This window comes from Heptranchias perlo, chromosome 17 (genome assembly GCF_035084215.1).
Source record: "Heptranchias perlo isolate sHepPer1 chromosome 17, sHepPer1.hap1, whole genome shotgun sequence".
Taxonomy (NCBI): domain Eukaryota; kingdom Metazoa; phylum Chordata; class Chondrichthyes; order Hexanchiformes; family Hexanchidae; genus Heptranchias; species Heptranchias perlo.
In genome coordinates this window covers 56,319,176-56,339,976 of record NC_090341.1, presented here as the reverse complement: position 1 = coordinate 56,339,976, position 20,801 = coordinate 56,319,176, and the positions used below count along the sequence as shown (strand labels likewise).

The 20,801-nt window shown below is 45.3% G+C and overlaps 1 protein-coding gene across 1 annotated transcript in view; it reads left to right on the top strand.

Moving 5' to 3' along the window:
* Positions 1-10,953: 10,953 nt before the first annotated feature.
* ip6k1 (inositol hexakisphosphate kinase 1) overlaps positions 10,954-20,801 on the top strand; it is a 58,797-nt gene continuing 48,949 nt past the window's right edge. Inside the window, exons 1-2 of the mRNA XM_067999017.1 lie at positions 10,954-11,065; positions 19,287-19,668. Of these exons, the coding sequence (XP_067855118.1) occupies positions 19,446-19,668 (223 nt within the window). The 5' untranslated portion in view covers positions 10,954-11,065; positions 19,287-19,445. The remainder of the gene's footprint in view (positions 11,066-19,286; positions 19,669-20,801) is intronic.

Below are 20,801 nucleotides of genomic sequence, written 5' to 3'. Positions count from 1 at the left end.
TGGGGAGTCAGGAGGTGAGTCACTCGCCGCAGAATACCCAGCCTCTTGTAGCCACAGTATTTATGTGGCAGTTCCAGTTAAGTTTCTGGTCAATGGTGACCCCCAGAATGTTGATGGTGGGGGATTCGGCGATGATAAGGGGAGATTGTTAGACTCTCTTGTTGGAAATGGTCATTGCCTGGCACTTGCCTGGACGAATGTTACTTGCCATTTATCAGCCCAAGACTGGATGTTGTCCAGGTCATGCTGCATGCGGGCACGGACTGCAATGAGAAAGGATTAATTAACCATCTTGTTGTGCGGGGGTCCCTTAGGGAAGAGTGACCATAACATGATAGAATTCCTCATTAAGATGGAGAGTGAAGTAGTTGAATCCAAAACTAGGGTCCTGAATCTAAATAAAGGAAATTACGAAAGTATGAGGTGCGAGTTAGCTATGATAGATTGGGGAACTTTACTAAAAGGGATGACGGTGGATAGGTAATGGCTAATATTTAAAGAACGTGTGCAGGAATTATAACAATTATTCATTCCTGTCTGGCGCAAAAATAAAACAGGAAAGATGGCTCAACCGTGGCTTACAAAAGAAATTAGAGATAGTATTAGATCCAAAGAGGAGGCATATAAAATTGCCAGAAAAAGTGGCAAGCCTGAGGATTGGGAGCAGTTCAGAATTCAGCAAAGGAGGACAAAGAGATTGATTAAGAGGAAAAATAGACTGAGAGTAAACTAGCAGGGAACATCGAAACTGACTGTAAAAGCTTCTATAAATATATCAAGAGAAAAAGATTAGATGGGGGAAATTATAATGGGGAACAAAGAAATGGCAGAACAAAGGAGGACACAAATAACCCCCCAGAAATGTTAGGAAACCAAGGGTCAAGTGAGAGGGAGGAACCGAAGGAAACATGTATTAGTAAAAAAAAATAGTGCTAGGGAAATTAATGGGGCTGAAGGCTGACAAATCCCCAGGGCCTGATAATCTACATCCCAGAGTACTAAAGGAAGTGGCCCTGGAAATAGTGGATGCATTGGTGATCATCTTCCAAAATTCTATAGACTCTGGAACAGTTCCTACAGATTGGAGGGTGGCAAATGTAACCCCACTATTTAAAAAAGGAGGGAGAGAAAAAACAGGCAATTACAGACCAGTTAGCCTAACATCAGTAGTGGGGAAAATGCTAGAGTCTATTATAAAAAATGTGATAACAGAACACTTGGAAGGCATTAACGGGATTGGACAAAGTCAGCATGGGTTTATGAAAGGGAAATCATGTTTAACAAATCTACTGGAGTTTTTTTAGGATGTAACTAGTAGAATAGATAGGGGAGAACCAGTGGATGTGGTGTATTTGGATTTTCAGAAGGCTTTTGATAAGGTTCCACACAAGAGGTTAGTGTGCAAAATTAAAGCACATGGGATTGGGGGTAATATACTGGCACGGATTTGAGAATTGGTTGACAGATAGGAAACAGAGAGTACGAATAAACGTGTCTTTTTCCGGGTGGCAGGCAGTGACTAGTGGAGTACTGCAGGGATCAGTGCTTGGGCCCCAGCTATTCACAATATATACCAATGATTTGGATGAGGGAACTAAATGTAACATTTCCAAGTTTGCAGACGACACAAAGCTGGAGTGGAATGTGAGCTGTGAGGATGATGCATCGAGGCTCCAATGTGATTTAGACAAGTTGGGTGAGTGGGCAAGAACATGGCAGATGCAGTATAACATGGATAAATGTGAGGTTATTCACTTTGGTTGTAAAAACAGAAAGGCAGATTATTATTTGAATGGTGATAGATTGGGAAAAGGGGAGGTGCAACGAGACCTGGATGTCCTTGTACACCAGTCGCTGAAAGCTAGCATTCAGGTGCAGCAAGCAGTTAGGAAGGCGAATGGTATGTTGGCCTTCATTGCAAGAGGATTTGAGTACAGGAGCATGGTTGTCTTACTGCAGTTATACAGGGCCTTGGTGAGACCACATCTGGAATATTGTGTGCAGTTTTGGTCTCCTTATCTGAGGAAGGATGTCCTTGCCATGGAGGGAGTGCAACAAAGATTTACCAGACTGATTCCTGGGATGGCAGGACTGACATATGAGGAAAGATTGGGTTGACTAGGCCTATATTCAATAGAGTTTAGAAGAATGAGAGGTGATCTCATCGAAACATATAAAATTCTAACAGGACTAGACAGACTAGATGCAGGGAGGATGTTCCTGATGGCTGGAGAGTCCAGAACCGGGGTCACAGTCTCAGGATACGGGGTATGCCATTTAGAACCGAGATGAGGAGAAATTTCTTCACTGAGGGTGATGAACCTGTGGAATTCTCCACCGTGGAGGCCAAGTCATTAGATGTATTCAAGAAGGAGATAGATATATTTCTTAATGCTAAAGGGATCAAGGAATATGGGGAGAAAGCGGGAACAGGGTACTGAGTTAGACGATCAGCCATGATCATTTTGAATGGCGGAGCAGGCCCGAAGGGCTGACTGGCTTACTCTTGCTCCTATTTTCTATGTTTCATTCTCTGAGGGGTTGCGAATGGAACTGAACATTGTGTAATCATTAGTGAACATCCCCATTTCTGACATTATGATGGAGGGAAGGTCATTGATGAAGCAGCTGAAGACGGTTGGGCCTGGGACTCTGCCCTGAGGAACTCCTGCAGCAGTGTCCTGGAGCTGAGATGATTGGCCTCCAACAACCACTACCGTCTTTCTTTGTGCTAGGTATGACTCCAGCCACTGGAGAGTTTTCCCCCTGATTCCCATTGACTTCAATTTTACTAGGACTCCTTGGTGCCACACTCGGTCAAATGCTGCCTTGATGTCAACGGCAGTGACTCTCACCTCACACCTGGAATTCAGCTCTTTTGTCCATGTTTGGACCAAGGTTGTAATGAGGTCTGGAACAGAGTGGTCCTGGCGGAACCCAAACTGAGCATCGGTGAGCAGGTTATTGGTGAGTAAGTGCCGCTTGATAGTACTGTCGATGACACCTTCCATCACTTTGCTGATGATTGAGAGTAGACGGATGGGGCGGTAATTGGCTGGATTGGGTTTCATCCTGCTTTTTGTGGACAGGACATACCTGGGCAATTTTCCACATTATCGGATAGATGCCAGTGTTGTAGCTGCACTGGAACAGTTTGGCTAGAGGCACAGCTGGTTCTGGAGCACAAGTCTTCCGCACTACAGCTGGGATATTGTCGGGGCCCATAGCCTTTGTTGTATCCAGTGCACTCAGCTGTTTCTTGATATCACATGGAGTGAATCGAATTGGCTGAAGACTGGCTTCTGTGATGGGGATATCGGAAGGAGGCCAAGATGGAGCATCTATTTGGCACTTGTGGCTGAAGATGGTTGCAAACGCTTCAGCCTTGTCTTTTGTACTCACATGCTGGACTCCGCCATCATTGAGGATGGGGATGTTTACAGAACCTCCTCCTCCTGTTAGTTATTTAATTGTCCACCACCATTCACGACTGGATATGCAGGAGTGTGGGACTTTGATCTGATCCATTGGTTGTGGAATCGCTTAGCTCTGTCTATAGCATGCTGCTTCCACTGTTTAGCATGCATGTAGTCCTGAGTTGTAGCTTCACCAGATTGGCACCTCATTTTTAGGTACGCCTGGTGCTGCTCCTGGCATGCTCTTCTACGCTTCTCATTGAACCAGGGTTGATCCCCTGGCTTGTTGGTAATGGTAGAGTGAGGAATATGCCGGGCCATGAGGTTACAGATTGTGCTGGAATACAAATCTGCTGCTGATGGCCCACAGCGGCTCATGGATGCCCAGTTTTGAGCTGCTAGCTCTGTTCTGAATCTATCCCATTTAGCACGGTGCTAGTGCTACACAACACGCTGGATGGTGTCCTCAGTGTGAAGACGGGACGTCGTCTCCACAAGAACTGTGCGGTGGTCACTCCTACAAATACTACTGTCACGGACAGATGCATCTGTGACGGGTAGATTGGTGAGGAGGAGGTCAAGTAGGTTTTTCCCTCGTGTTGGTTTGCTCACCACCTGCCACAGGCCCAGTCTGGCAGCTATGTCCTTCAGGACTCTGCCAGCTCGGACAGTGGTGGTGCTACCGAGCCGCTCTTGGATATTGAAGTCCCCCACCCAGAGTACGTTCTGTACCCTTGCTACCCTCAGTGCTTCCTCCAAATGGTGCTCAACATGGACAAGGACTGATTCATCAGCTGAGGGAGGGCGGTAGGTGGTGATCAGCAGAATGTTTCCTTGTCATGTTTGACCTGATGCCATGAGATTTCACGGGTTCCGGAGTCGATGCTGAGGACTCCCAGGGCCACTCACTCCTGACTGTATATCACTGTACCGCCACCTCTGGTGGGTCTGTCCTGCCGGTGGGACAGGACATACCCAGGGATGGTGATGGAAGAGTCTAGGATGTTGGCTGAAAGGTATGATTCTGTGAGTATGGCTATGTCATGCTGTTGCTTGACTAGTCTGTGGGACAGCTCTCCCAATTTTGGCACAAGTCCCCAGATGTTAGTGAGGAGGACTTTGCCAGGTTGACTGGGCTTGGTTTGCCTTTGTCGTGTCCGGTGCCATGAGTCCGTCCGGTTTTATTCTTAGTTGTGTAAATGTCAAGGTGTGGAGAATCCAATACTTCTGACCTGATATTTGATGCATTGCTGGTTATTCATAATTCACAATGCAGTGCAGACATTCTGAATAGTACTGTTCTCAAATACCACATTTCAGACCATATTTTGTGATAAAGTGGAGCAGGAAAGATGGAGACAATGAGTGACTTTTAATTGCCGGGCCGACCAGAACTCTGCGAGTGCGATTAAAATGATTTATGTACTTGGTTCAGATTTTGAATGTTATTTCTGACATTCTGCTCTGATCTGATGTGATTCCTGACATTCTGCTCTGATTTTGATGTGGTTCCTGACATTCTACATTGATTTTTTAAAAATTGAGTTTTCCAATGGCTCTTGAGTAATCATGAGAAGCCTCGAACTTGATAACTAATATTGCATGACCAATGACCTGGATTGGGAGGCAGGTCTGTGTCCTAGATGTGGGAGTTGGGTTCATTCCAGTTTGAAAGAGTTAGGATCTTGGTGAACCTGTTGCATGTGGTACATGTGGTTCACTGTTATGACCAGGCTTACTAAACATATTGGTACCATTACACAATACGAAAAATTGCATTTATCCTGTTCTGCTCCCAGCACCAGTGATGGGCCTCTTTCCACGAGTGCTTTACCTGGTGTTATGCAGCTCAAAATAAGCTCTCCAGTAACCCCAGTTTGGAAGTAGAAAATCTCTAATTGTACTGTTCGTGTTGTCACAGTTCGAATGGACATAGTACAAAACTCTCTCACATCCACCATTACGTTTTACTGAAATCCCAGTGACGACACTTTCTGGATTTATGGTGCATTTATGTACCTATAAGAATTAACACAACTCAAAACAATGCTTCCATCAGATTTTATAACAAGAACACAGGAACCCTATAAGATATTTAAATCACTTTGCAGCTAGTATAAAAACACTCAAATGAAAGTGAAGAATGTTTGGCCTGAGTCTCAGCCAATGAGCTATCGTGGTACTGAGTATAATGCTGCAGATTGGTGCTGTGTTCGAATGGTTTACAGTTGGCTTCAGCACCACTGGGCGAGAGAGGGGGAAATCAGCCACGGTTCCCGCTTCTGATTGCTATTTGGTGGCCTCTGCTGGAAAGTGTGTGAATGCGGACACTGGGTGAGGATAGGACTAAACTCAGTTGGCTGTGATGCCCTCCACAGTCCATAGACTGCCAGTGCTCACTGCCTCGGCTCATACACGAATCATGGGTCCCTGAGGTATTGACCTCCAGCAAGAACCAATGGTTTCAGGACAGAAGGGGATACAATTGCCTCATGAATAACCAGCAATCTGAATAGAGAAAGAAAGGCGTGCATTTATTTAGCAACTTTCATGACCTCAGGATGTCCTAAAGTGCTTTACAGCCAATGAAGTACTTTTTGAAGTGCAGTCACTGTTGCAATGTAGGAAACGTGACAGCCAATTTGCGCACAGCAAGGTCCCACAAACAGCAATGTGATAATGACCAGGTAATCTGCTTTAGTAATGTTGGTTGAGGGATAAATATTGGTTAGGTCACCAGGGAGAACTCCCCTGCTCTTCTTCGAATAGTGCCATGAGATCTTTTATGCCCATCTGAGGGCAGACAGGGCCTCTGTTTAATGTCTCAGCCAAAAGACAGCACCTCCGACAGTGCAGCGCTCCCTCAGTACTACACTGAAGTGTCAGCCTAGATTTTGTGCTCAACTCTGGAGTGGAACTTGAACCCACAACCTTCTGACTTAGGTGAGATTGTTACCCACTGAGCCACGACTAATGCCTAGAGAAAAGACAAGTTCATTTTTCATCTGTAGACTGAACAGTTCTTACAAAGGGTTTACACCTGAGTTTTAACCTGTCTTTACTCTTCAGGTGCTGACAAACCTGTGTATTTCTGGCATGAGCTATTCTTTCCATCCACTTTATCTCATGTTATTTGTATAAAGGGACCCTTCTCATTTCTGGATTTGCTCTATTCTCTGTTGAATCTTAATGGTCCATGTGAAATTCCAGATGAGCTGGATATTTGGCCAGCTATTTACAGTTTCTACGATTGCAGCATATTTCTGCAGGAATTGAACTGATTATGATTCGATCTGAATAAATCCCTGTGAACATGTTACATGGCAGTATTGGGAATACATACTGATCCTACAACTTGAGCAGGACGTTGCAAGCAATCCTAAAGTGAGCACTTCAGATGAGGGGCCTCATAAGTGTAATGTGCTGTTACTGCGATTGTTTTATTGTGAGATATGGGGATGTTTTTAGGAACAGGATCCATATACTGGCACTTGCCTCGTTATTGAGAATCGGGTGCAGTTTCATAAGTAGATTTAACAACCTGAGACTGCCCCTGCAAAACAGCAGATCTGAAGGGAGCCATCCGTTGACCATTTCTAACGTATCATAATACACTGGACCTGCTGTGTCAAAACTCCTTTTATTCATTGTGTCGAGTAAGGCACAACATAGGAGGGGAAACCCTCTCCTTAAATATTCTCTTCTCATGGAGGCCCTGACTGGTGCTCAGGTCTATGGGTACTGGCCCAAGTGAGTGCATAGGAACATAGGAATTGGAGGAGGCCATTCAGCCCCTCGTGCCTGCTCTGAATTTGATACGGTCATGGCTGATCTGTGATCTAACTCCATATACCTGCCTTTGGCCCATATCCCTTAATACCTTTGGTTGGCAAAAAGCTATTTATCTCAGATTTAAATTTAGCAATTGAGTTTGTATCAATTGCTGTTTGCGGATGAGAGTTCCAAACTTCTACCACCCTTTGTGTGTAGAAATGTTTTCCAATCTTGCTCCTGAAAGGTCTGGCTCTAATTTTTAGACTCTGCCCCCTAGTCCTAGAATCCCCAACTAGCAGAAATAGTTTCTCTCTATCCACCCTATCTGTTCCTCTTAATATCTTATAAACTTTGATCAGATCACCCCTTAACCTTCGAAACTCCAGAGAATACAACCCCAATTTGTGTAATCTCGCCTCGTAACTTAACCCTTGAAGTCCGGGTATCATTCTAGTAAACCTATGCTGCACTCCAAGGCCAATATGTCCTTCCGAAGGCGCGGTACTCCAGGTACGGTCCAACCAGGGTTTTGGATAGCTGCAGCATAACTTCTGCCCCCTTGTACTCCAGTCCTCTAGATATAAAGGCCAGCATTCCATTAGCCTTATTGATTATTTTCTGCACCTGTTCATGACACTTCAATGATCTATGTACCTGAACCCCTAAGTCCCTTTGAACATCCACTGTTTTTAACTTTTTACCATTTAGAAAGTACCCTGTTCTATCCTTTTTTGGTGCAAAGTGGATGACCTCACATTTGTCGATATTGAATTCCATTTGCCACAGTTTTGCCCATTCACCTAATCTATCAATGTCCCTTTGTAATTTTGTTTTCATCTACACTGCTTACAATGCCACCAATCTTTGTGTCATCGGCAAACTTAGATATGAGACTTTCTATGCCTTCATCTAAGTCGTTAATAAATTTTTTTTTATTCGTTCAGGGGATATGGGCGTCGCTGGCGAGGCCAGCATTTATTGCCCATCCCTAATTGCCCTCGAGAAGGTGGTTGTGAGCCGCCGCCTTGAACCGCTGCAGTCCGTGTGGTGAAGGTTCTCCCACAGTGCTGTTAGGAAGGGAGTTCCAGGATTTTGACCCAGCGACAATGAAGGAACGGCGATATATTTCCAAGTCGGGATGGTGTGTGACTTAGTGGGGAACGTGCAGGTGCCTGCTGCTCTTGTCCTTCTAGGTGGTAGGGTCGCGGGTTTGGGAGGTGCTGTCGAAGAAGCCTTGGCGAGTTGCTGCAGTGCATCCTGTGGATGGTACACAATGCAGCCACAGTGCGCCGGTGGTGAAGGGAGTGAATGTTTTGGGTGGTGGATGGGGTGTTAATTTTATGTTAATTTTATCGAGTCCCTGTCCCTGATTCAATATTAGTTTTCTTGGGATTTCTGGCATGCAATCCTCTTTTTCTACTGTAAATACTGACGCAAAGTAATTGTTCAACATGTCTGCCGTTTCCCCATTGTCAATGACAATATCCCCACTTCCAGTTTTTAAGGGGCCAACACTGCTCCTGACCACCCTCTTTTTCCTAATATAACTATGAAAGTTCTTCGCATTGGTTTTGATATCCCTTGCAAGTTTCTTTTCATACTCTTTTTGTAGCTGTTACTATCTGTTTGACCCTTTGTTGATCTTTGTATCTTTCCCATTCGCCAAGATCTGTGCTATTTTTTGCCTTTTTGTATGCCCTTTCCTTATGTCTTATACTGTCCCTTACCTCTTTAGTTGTCCATGGCTGTTTTTTTGGCAAGTAGAGTTCTTGCCCCTCGGGTATAAACCGATTCTGTATCACGTTAAATGTTTCTTTAAACATTTCCCATTGATCATCAGTCGTTTTACCCATTAACAGATTTGCCCAGTTTACTGTGGACAGTCTCTGTCTCATTGAAGTCGGCCTTACCCAAGTCTAGAATCTTAACAGCTGATTCACTTTTTTCCCTTTCAAACACGACATTGAACTCGATCATGTTATGATCGCTATTGGATAGATGTTCCCGCACAGTTAAGCTGTTAACTAAATCTGGTTCATTATTCATTACTAAATCTAGTATGGTTTGCCCCCTTGTTGCCTCTAGGACATACTGCTGTAGAAAACTATCCCGGACACACTCAAGAAATTCACTACCTTTCTGACAGTTGCTAGTCTGCTTTTCCCAATCTATGTGAAGATTAAAGTCCCCCATTAAGACCACAATGCCTTTGTTACACGCTTGTCTAATCTCTGCATTTATACAATCTAGCACTTCAGAGCTGCTGCCAGGGCTCCGATACACAATTCCCACTATAGTCTTAGATCCTTTCCTATTTCTCAATTCAACCCATAAGGTCTCTGTTGGCTGCTTACCTCTCGTTATATCCTCCTTTATCATTGAAGTGATTTCATCTCTAATCACTAAGGCTACTCCTCCCCCTCTTCCATTTTCCCTGTCTCTCCTGTGGACCTTAAACCCGATATATTTAGTTCCCAATCCTGACCATCCTGCAGCCATGTCTCAGTAATAGCTATCACGTCATACCCTCCAATTTGAATTTGAACCTGTAGTTCATTTAATTTATTCCTATACTTCGTGCATTTCTGTATCGAACTCTTAGTTGGGCCACACACCCTAGCCTGACCTTCAGCTTTGATGCTGGGTTAATTGCCTTACGCCTTCTAGTTTTTATTTTATCTGTAGTGTCTAAAGTACACTTTCTGCTGCTCTACGCTTTTCCCTTTCACTTGTTCTTGAACAACTGTTTGTACTACATGTATTGTAAATTTCCCCGTGTCTTCCCCTCTCTTGCTGCTCTCAACTTTACTCCCTTCTGACTCCCTGCTCAGGTTCCCATCCCCCTACCACTCTAGTTTAAACCTTCCCCAACAGCACTAGCAAACACCCCCGCGAGGATATTGGCCCCGATCCTGCTCGGATGTAACCCGTTCCGCTTGTACAGGTCCCACCTTCCCCAGAACTGGTCCCAATGTCCCAGGAATCTAAATCCCTCCCTCCTACATCATCCCTGCAGCCACACATTCATCCGGTCTATTCTCCTGTTCCTATACTCACTAGCACGTGGCACTGGTAGTAATCCTGAGATCACTATCTTTGAAGTCCTGCTTTTTAATTTATCTCCTAACTCCTTAAATTCACCTTGCAGTACCTCATCCTTTTTTTTAACCTATGTCGTTGGTACCAATATGGACCATGACTACTGGCTGTTCACCCTCCCCCTCCAGAATGCCCTGCAGCCGCTCCGCGACATCCTTGACCCTAGCACCAGGGAGGCAACATACCATCCTGGAGTCACGTTTGCAGCCGCAGAAACGCCTATCTGTCCCCCTTACAATTGAATCCCCTATCACTATAGCCCTGCCACTCTTCTTCCTCCCCTCCTGTGCAGCAGAACTTGGCTCTTGCTGCTTTCCCCTGATAAGCCATCTCCCCCAACAGTGTCCAAAGTGATATATCTGTTTGAGAGGGAGATGGCCCCAGGGGACTCCTGCTCTACCTGACTAGTCCTTTTACTCTGCCTGGCGGTCACCCATTTCCTTTCTGTCTGCGTAATCTTTACCTCTGGTGTGACCACCTCACTGAACATGCTATCCATGATAATCTCAGCATCGCGGATGCTCCACAGTGAATAGCAGTCGAATAACATGCAGGCTATTCGACTGCATTAGACATCACAGTTGAGTCAACAGGAGTAAGAATCTTGGTTGATTTTTCTTTTCCCCTTCCTAGCCCAGGGGCACTGAGTGAGTCGAGTTACCACCACACTACACGCAATAAGAAAACTCAGCAAAGTACCGTTAAAGACTGTGGGACATTCCTGCTCTGTATGGTTCAGTTCTATACCATTGAGCCATCGGGAGGCGGGGGCGAGGGTACGTATTAAGTGCTGCTCATTCACTGAATAGTTGAAGGCCAAGATTGTACTCTGTGCTTATTTTACATTGTGTGTGAGAAATTCAATTAGTACATGCAGTTCAGCTTATTCTGCAGTTACAGGATTTAATATGGAGTTGCAAATGTTGCAGCTTGCCTCTGGATTTAATTTCATTGAAGTGGTTTCCTGTTTCGCTTAAGGGATCAGGCTGGCTGTTTTTGTATGCTGAAAGTGATACTCCTGTAATTGCAGCAGTTCGGTTATGTTTTGCTTTCTTTGAATGGAAAATCCAACTTATCTGTGGCATCAATACCTAGTCTTTCGAGAAGCCGTAAGAGGCTGGATTTCCATTTTAAATCTTTCTCTATCCCTGTGCGTAAAGTATGCATGAGATTGAAGAACAGTATGCATCAGGCTCACCGGCGCCATTAAGACAGCCAAGGCTGTAGCTGAATGTGGCCTGGTCTGCATTATAGGAAAATGTGTTCTGCAAATGAACTGGTGTATCCTGAACGAATAAAGTCACAGGAGAAGGTTTCAGATGTAGTTTGAAACACAGTGAAGTAATCGTGCACTGCATTTAACACAATAAAGAGGGAAAAGTAATTTGAAATTAAATTGAAAAATGACTGAAGAGGAGTGAAAGATTATAGAAAGAAAACCGGATGAGCACGGAGAGACGAGAACATTTTTTAAAGTAGTAGATGAAGGCAAAACAATGAGAGGATAAAAAGGTACTGGGATCTGATTGAGAAATGGGAGCAACAGGTTTGAGGCGGGAAGGAGAGGCGATCCGTATATGACTATCCCACTTTACAGGCTTGGTGCGTGGACAAGGACTGTGTGGTACCTGCTACAGTGATTGGTGTCATTCAGATTATTTGTACCTCCCAAAGTGGTAAGAATGAACTTGCATTTATATTGCTTCTGTCACAACCTCGGGGTGTCCCAAAGTCCTTCCCAGCCAATGAAATACTTTTGAAATGTAGTCACTGTTGTAATGTAGGGAAATGCAGCAGCCAACTTGTGCATAGCGAGGTCCCACCGACGCTCGATCGCTGTCCCAATGGTTGCCTTGTCGCTGTTGTACAGCAGGTACATACAAGAGATGCCCACACTGCAGTGTAAAGAAGCGATTTTTATATTTTAAAGTTTAAATTCGTATGATTTTCATTGCCTCTGGGTGCATTTAGTATACTGGTACCAACACAATGCAAATTAAATCAGTACGTTTTAATGGCATGAGAAGATTATACTTTACTGAAATCCTGGGGGTTTTATTCTTCTTTAGCCAGGTGTCTTGATGTGTAAAGCTCATTACCATATTTGAGTCTCTAGTCAAGCTGCTGAGAAATCTGCACCCACTGGTCGAGTTTTTGTTTGCCCGGTATGGAGTGCATCGTGTCTTCCCCATGGGCATTCACTGCACTTACACAAGTCTGGAGAGCTTAAGTGCAGATTAGCAGAGCGAGGGCTCTGTTCACCATTGGAGTTTAACGTAGCCTACCAGCTCAGAGCACTGATGAGCTTCCTACTGTTTGTCGAGCTAGGACCACCTAACGCTGGGACATTGGCTTGTAGAATTCTGGCGCTGAGTGGGAATCATCCCAATCTCCAATGACCGATCGATCCCGCCAGTGAGCTGGTCTGCACTCTGTACTGCGGACCTTCCTGGTTCAAGTACGGGATTACCAAGTCTGCTATGAAGGGTTGATTGACTTGGTTCTAAAATTCCAATTGGAGGTGCAGAAGTCTGAGTGACATCATTGATTTGAACTTTTGAATCAGTGGATTTTATTTGAGAGTTTGAGAATTTACCTTAAAAATTCCATATGGGGTCAGTAAGGATTTTCAAACAATGTTACGCTATTCTGATAATTTCATGTGGGTTGGAACGGTTCTAAGGTTAAAACTGTACTATGCTGCTACAATAGAATAAAGTTTGACTTAAAGAAACAGACAAATTTAGGCAAAAACCACTTGGCTGCTCACGATGACCTAACCTCATGTAGCACTAAATCATACACACCCCAGAGTTTCTGGTTCGAATTCTAGACTGTGCTGAATTAATTGACCTCAGCCATGGCCGCACTTCGGAAATGGCCACAGTGACCTTGAGCTGGGAACTTGTACCACTCTGGACACCAGGACTGTTGCAGTGTTGAAATATTCATTGAGACAGAATTTTACAACAGTGCTAGTCCCAGCTAATGGGAACTTAACAGTTGAGAGTTTTACCCTCCAGTATCTGCTTTCCCCATGGTATGTGTCATTTAAACCACGGCTTCCTTTTAACTCAGTAACTCTTCAGTTGAATGCTTGTCTGCCCTGCTGCATGCGGGTTTAGTTTAGCACACAGTGCTTTTTGATGCCCTCCCCTGCACATCCGAAGATGCTGACTTTAGCTGGAATAAGTTTTCCTGCACATCCGTCGCTTCCCAGTGTACTGCCCAAATGGCCGTTCTGCCAGCACCACCTAGTTAGTAAGTGTCGGCATCCCAGCCGAGCCTGGTCTTGTTCTCACCTGATATCTAGACGATCTTTGCAACTAAATAGCAACCAGAAGCAGGAACCCCAGCTGATTTTGTTTTCCCTCCCTGTCACCAGCAGCTTTAACAAGGAGGCAGTTTTACAATATAAACACATTAACTGCGGGTTGCTGGGATTTTCCGCCACATCATTGATAAATTCTGTCTGTAAATATTGCTCAACCGACAGTAGCAGCGCTTCTCACCAGTTTAGTGAGCTGGAACCATTCTTTCACAAGCATTGCAGTGATGGGAGTACGTCGAGGGTAATGACCTTTTGGTAACACAAACAATAACTTCCATTTTATAAAGCACTTTTAACGTAAAGCAACGTCCCAAGCTGCTTCAAAAATAGGCATAAGGAAAACAGATCCTGAGCCAGAACAAGAGTATCTCCACATCAGAACAAGAGAACTTAAGATGAGTGACCAGAAGCTTGGTCAAAAACTAAGTCTTGAGGTTTTTAAAGTTGGAGGGAGAGGTAGAGATTTAGACAGGGCAGTTCCAGAGTAGGACAAAGAAAATAAAGGTAGGAAAGACTTGCATTAATATAGCGCCTTTCATGACGTCCCAAACCACTTTACAGCCAATTACATACTATTGAAGTGCAGTCACTGTTGTAATGTAGGAAACGCAGCAGCCAATTTGAGCACAGCAACGACCCACAAACAGCAATGAGATAATGACTAGATTATTTTAGTGATGTTGGTTGAGGGATAAATATTTGCCAGTTAGAACTCCCCTGCTCTTTGAATAGTGACGTGGGATATTTCGTATCCACATCTCATTTGAAAGACGGCACATCAAACAGTGCAGCACTCCGTCAGTACTGCACTGAAGTGTCAGTCTAGATTTTGTGCTCTGGAGTGGGATTTGCACCCACAACTTTCTGACCCACTGAGTCACAGCTGTCAACTTTGAGGCAGCTGAAAGGAATGCTACCTGTGGTAGGGAATGGACGGAGATGCAAAGGTGGCAGGAGTTGGGGGAACGGAATGTTCACGAGGGGAGATTGCAGAGATAGGGTGAGGCAAAGCTATCGATGGATTTATAGTTCAGGGCAAGGATTTTGAATTTGATGCATTGGGGGACAAAGAGCCAATGTAGATTAGCGAGAATGGAGGTGGAGACTTATTGCAGGTCAAGATACGTGCGCAGAGTTTTGGACTAATTGGGGTTTATGGAACTTAGACAATGGATGGTTAGCCAGCAGATCAGTCGAGTCTGGAGGTGAAGAAGGCACGTGTAAAGGTTTCGGCAGCTGAGGTGGGGGTAGAGGTAAGCACTCTTGGATAGGACGTGGAGTTAGAAGTTTTGTTCACGTCGAACAGGACACAAAGATGATAAAGTGGGTACTGTAGCATAGTGGTTATGTTACTGGACTAGTAATCCAGAGCCCTGGACTAATAATTCGGAGTCATGAGTTCAAATTCTGTCATGGCAGCTGGGGAATTTAAATTCAATTAAATAAACTCTGAAATTAAAAAAAACTAGTATTAGTAATGGATTGTCGTAAAAACCCATCTGGTTCACTAATGTCCTTTAGGGAAGGAAGCCTGCCGTCCTTACCCGGTCTGGCCTATATGTGACTCCAGACACACAGCAATGTGGTTGATTCTTAATTGCCCTCTGAAATGGCCTAGCAAGCTTCTCAATTGTACAACCTCGCTACAAAAAGTCATAAGAATAAAACCGGACGGACCACCCAGCATCGGACTACTCTGCATCGGACACGACAAAGGCAAACCAAGCCCAATCGACCCTGCAAAGTCCTCCTCACGAACATCTGGGGACTTGTGCCAAAATTGGGAGAGCTGTCCCACAGACTAGTCAAGCAACAGCCTGACATAGCCATACTCTCAGAATCATACCATTCAGCCAATGTCCCAGACTATTCCATCACCATCCCTGGGTATGTCCTGTCCCACCAGCAGGACAGACCCACCAGAGGTGGCGGTACAGTGATAGTCAGGAGGGAGTTGCCCTGGAAGTCCTCAACATTGACTCCGGACCCCATGAAATTTCATGGCATCAGGTCAAACGTGGGCAAGGAAACCTCCTGCTGATTACCACCTACCATCCTCCCTCAGCTGAAGAATCAGTCCTCCTCCATGTTGAGCACCATTTGGAGGAAGCACTGAGGGTAGCAAGGGCACAGAATGTACTCTAGGTGGGAGACTTCAATATCCAAGAGTGGCTCGGTAGCACCACTACTGTCTGAGCTGCCCAAGTCCTGAAGGACATAGCTGCCAGACTGGGCCTGTGGCAGGTGTTGAGCAAACCAACACGAGGGAAAAACCTACTTGACCTCATCCTCACCAGTCTACCTGCCGCTGATTCATCTGTCCATGACAGTGTTGGTAGGAGTGACCACCGCACAGTCCTTGTGGAGACGAAGTCCCGCCTTCACACTGAAGACACCATCCAACGTGTTGTGTGGCACTACCACAGTGCTAAATGGGATAGATTCAGAACAGATTTAACAGCTCAAAACTGGGCATCCATGAGGTGCTGTGGGCCATCAGCAGTAGCGGAATTGTATTCCAGCACAATCTGTAACCTCATGCCCCCAGCATATTCCTCACTACCGTTACCAACAAGCCAGGGGATCGACCTTGGTTCGATGAGGAGTGTAGAAGAGCATGCCAGGAACAGCACCAGGCGTACCTAAAAATGAGGTACTAACCTGGTGAAGCTACAACACAGGACTACATGCATGCTAAACAGTGGAAGCAACATGCTATAGACAAAGCTAAGCGATTCCACAACCAATGGATCAGATCAAAGCTCTGCAGTCCTGCCACATCCAGTCGTGAATGGTGGACATTTAAACAACTAACAGGAGGAGGAGGTTCTGTAAACATCCCCATCCTCAATGATGGTAGAGTCCAGCACATGAGTGCAAAAGACAAGGCTGAAACGTTTGCAACCATCTTCAGCTAGAAGTGCCAAATAGATGCTCCATCTTGGCCTCCTTCCGATATCCCCACCATCACAGAAGCCAGTCTTCAGCCAATTCGATTCACTCCACGTGATATCAAGAAACGCCTGAGTGCACTGGATACATCAAAGGTTATGGGGCCCCGACAACATCCCGGCTGTAGTGCTGAAGACTTGTGCTCCAGCACTAGCCGCGCCTCTAGCCAAAATGATCCAGTACAGCTACAACACTGACATCTACCCGACAATGTGGAAAAATGCCTAGGTATGTCCTGTCCACAAAAAGCAGGACAAATCCAATCTGGCCAATTACCGCCCCATCAGTCTACTCTCCATCATCAGCAAAGTGATGGAAGGTGTCGTCGACAGTGCTATCAAGTGGCACTTACTCACCAATAACCTGCTCACCGATGCTCAGTTTGGGTTCCGCCAGGACCACTCGGCTCCAGACCTCATTACAGCCTCGGTCTAAACATGGACAAATGAGCTGAATTCCAGAGGTGAGTTGAAAATGACTGCCGTTGACATCAAGGCAGCATTTCACTGAGTATGGCACCAAGGAACCCTAGTAAAATTGAAGTCAGTGGGAATCGGGGAAAACTCTCCAGTTGCTGGAGTCATACTTAGCACAAAGGAAGATGGTAGTGGTTGTTGGAGGCCAATCATCTCAGCCCCAGGACATTGCTGCAGGAGTTCCTCAGGGCAGTGTCTTAGGCCCAACCATCTTCAGCTGCTTCATCAATGACCTTCCCTCCATCATAAGGTCAGAAATGATCGCTGATGATTGCACAGTGTTCAGTTCCATTTGTGACCCCTCAAATAATGAAGCAATCCGTGCCCGCATGCAGCAAGACCTGGACAACATCCAGGCTTGGGCTGATAAGTGGCATGTAACATTTGCGCCAGACAATGACCATCTCCAACAAGAGAGTCTAACCACCTCCCCTTGACATTCAACGGCATTACCATCACCGAATCCCCCACAATCAACATCCTGTGGGTCACCATTGACTAGAAACTTAACTGGACCAGCCACATAAATACTGTGGCTGCAAGAGCAGGTCAGAGGCTGGGTATTCTGCGGCAAGTGACTCACCTCCTGACTCCCCAAACCATCTACAAGGCACAAGTCAGGATGTGATGGAATGCTCTCCACTTGCCCGGATGAGTGCAGCTCCAACAACACTCAAGAAGCTCGACACCATCCAGGACAAAGCAGCCCACTTGATTGGCACCCCATCCACCACCCTAAATGTTCAATCCCTTCACCACCGGTGCACAGTGGCTGCAGTGTGAACCATCCACAGGATGCACTGCAGCAACTCGCCAAGGCTTCTTCGACAGCACCTCCCAAACCTGCGACGCCTATCACCTAGAAGGACGAGGGCAGCAGGCATGTGGAAACAACACCACCTGCACGTTCCCCTCCAAGTCTCACACCATCCTGACTTGGAAATATATCGCCGTTCCTTCATCGTTGCTGGGCCAAAATCCTGGAACCACCTACCTAACAGCACTGTGGGAGAACCTTCACCACACTGACTGCAGCGGTTCAAGAAGGCGACTCACCACCTTCTCCAGGGCAATTAGGGATGGGCAATAAATGCTGGCCTTGCCAGCGACACCCATATCCCATGAACGAATAATTTTTTTTAAATGGCCAGGTACAGCCTGAGAGCGTTAGGGCAGTCTATGTGGATCACTATGGATCGGTGGCAAGGTACCAGAATTTGTTGTGAATGTTGAAGACGATGTTTTGAATCATCCTAATGTTATTCTGGAGGAAGCTATGACTCAAGACTTGGATTAACATATCATAAACTAATTGTAATGAATATCACAGCTCCCAATTGGACGATTTAGCACAGCTCCACCTTAGCAGCAGAATAATACGTTCTGAATTAAATGTTGTAACACTCCAGTCGCTATAAAACAGTGCATCATCTGACTCCCCACGGGAAACTTGCTAGTCATTTTTAAAAATAGACAGGTATCACCCATGTGAGCTGTAGCCCTGTTGTGTTTTCTGTGCTTTTTTAAACCTTTTGCATCATCACTTGCTTCGCGAGTCACAGCTGCACGCTTGTCATTTACGGGCCTTTGATACTCCAGCTTCTCTTAAGACATAGTTACTGCTGAAAGGACACTTTTCCACATCTGATGCAGCAAAAAACTGTACTGTTAGAGGACCATTGTGTTCTGTTGTAGGTTTCCCAAGTGTACTTTGAAAGGAACTTCTGTTAGATTTGGGCGAGTGACTTTCCAGTCAGCATCTGCACAGCAGGAAGTACTCTGACTGTAGATTGATCCTGATTGCACTGATTTGTTCATGTTAGTTTTCTTACTGTTGCCACTATTTACCCTAGTCTGCAAATATTGATTTCTCCAAAAAGAAGTGCTGACCAGGTCTGCTGTACCACTTATTTTTTTATGTGCGCGAATCTTATGTTCATGAAAGTGAGGGATGTTGACGAATGACCACTTTCCATTTTGGGCACTGAGTTTTTCAGCATCAAGGTACCTCAGCACCAACATACCTCAGCTGCAAACTCAGGAAAACTTCCCCACTGCCCCAATAAAGGTTATCCCATGGCCTCTCTGAGCAACAGACCCCATTAGCAGCGGTTTTGTGCCCATTTGGATTGAGATTGCCGAACCTTATTTCACACTGGACCTGTGCTTGATGTGAGGAGCCAGTCGGTGGGTTGTTGGAGTTCAGTTGAGCTGACTTTTTTTCTTTTTCTCTTTTAGAAGTGAGCGCTGAACAGGACTACTGGAATTTGGAGCTGGTCTTCCGTGACAATCATTGGTCCTGGGGGCTGGTCCTCTGGTCCATGCACACCACAGCCAACGAAGCCAGGCCTATGCGCTGTGCTCCATGTCTCCTCTGAGCTGCGGCCCAGTAACGCAATGTGCCTTTTGGACACCATGGAAGTGGGGAAATATGGTAACAACACAGTTCCAGAGAGAAGCAAAGGAGTGCTTTTGGAGCCCTTTATTCACCAGGTTGGTGGACACACCAGTATGATGCGCTATGATGATCACACAGTTTGTAAACCCCTCATCAGTCGGGAGCAGAGGTTCTACGAGTCACTGCCGCCAGAAATGAAAGAATTTACTCCAGAGTACAAAGGTGAGACATTTCAAATCTTGTAACTAAAGTTGGTAGTATCTCTCCAGAAGATTCTTTTTAATATTTCATCTGCGGAGTAAATTTAAGTGCACATTCAAGAAAACATTCTCTCTGCTTAGTTTGGCATGGTTGAGGTTGTATGAGTGACAGTATTTGGCACTGCTTGGATTAGGAGGATTGAGACTATGAGTGACAGTATTTGGCACTGTTTGCTTTGGGATGGTCGAGACTGAGTGGCAGTATTTGGCACTGTTTAGTTTGGGATGGCTGAGACTGAGTGGCAGTATTTGGCACTGTTTAGTTTGGGATGGCTGAGACTGAGTGGCAGTATTTGGCATTGTTTGGTTTGGGATGGTTGAGACTGAGTGGTAGTACTTGGCACTGTTTGGTTTGAGGTGGTTGAGACCATGAGTGACAGTATTTGCTACCTCGTTGAAATTGGAACAATTTGGCAGTATTTTTGACTGTTTACTGAATCTGCTGTCACCCTGCGGTGTTTGTGCTTTAAATAGATCTGGTATGTGATCCACATCACTAAATCATGACCACAGAGAGGATGATAAATTAGTCTTAACACCGGAGAGCTCGAAGAGAATCATTGTTTAAAAATAGTGCTTTAGGCTTGTAAAGTCGAGCTCCTGATTTATCAGTGCACAGATGTTGCATTCACCAAACCATGAGCTCCAATTCTACCCCATTTTCCCCTTTTAAAATGACAGACCGTTCCATCATTACCAGTTACCCTATGGCAGGGATGTCCAAACTTTTGCCTTTGGGCTATGAGTGCATACCTCTAAAAATTTAACTCCATCTTCCCATTAACTTGCATACACATCAACTTACTGGTACTAGCAGGTCTTGGTGTCTTCATTTAGGATTTATCCCTCGATAAGGCAACAGCTCTTTCCAAACCTGCAGGGTGAAAAAATTCAAACCCCGAACAAACCAGCAAATAGGAAACAGAAGCACAAACAGGACTGAGTGACCTGGGTTTTGTGAACCTGATTGCCAGGGCTCGAGGGCTGCAGGGGGTCCTAGGCCCCACATGTTGGACACCCCGTCCTTCTGATATCTAACGAAAGTGGCTGTTCTTCACATGTGAACCTGGATGGTGAGTCCCAGAAGCCTTTTCA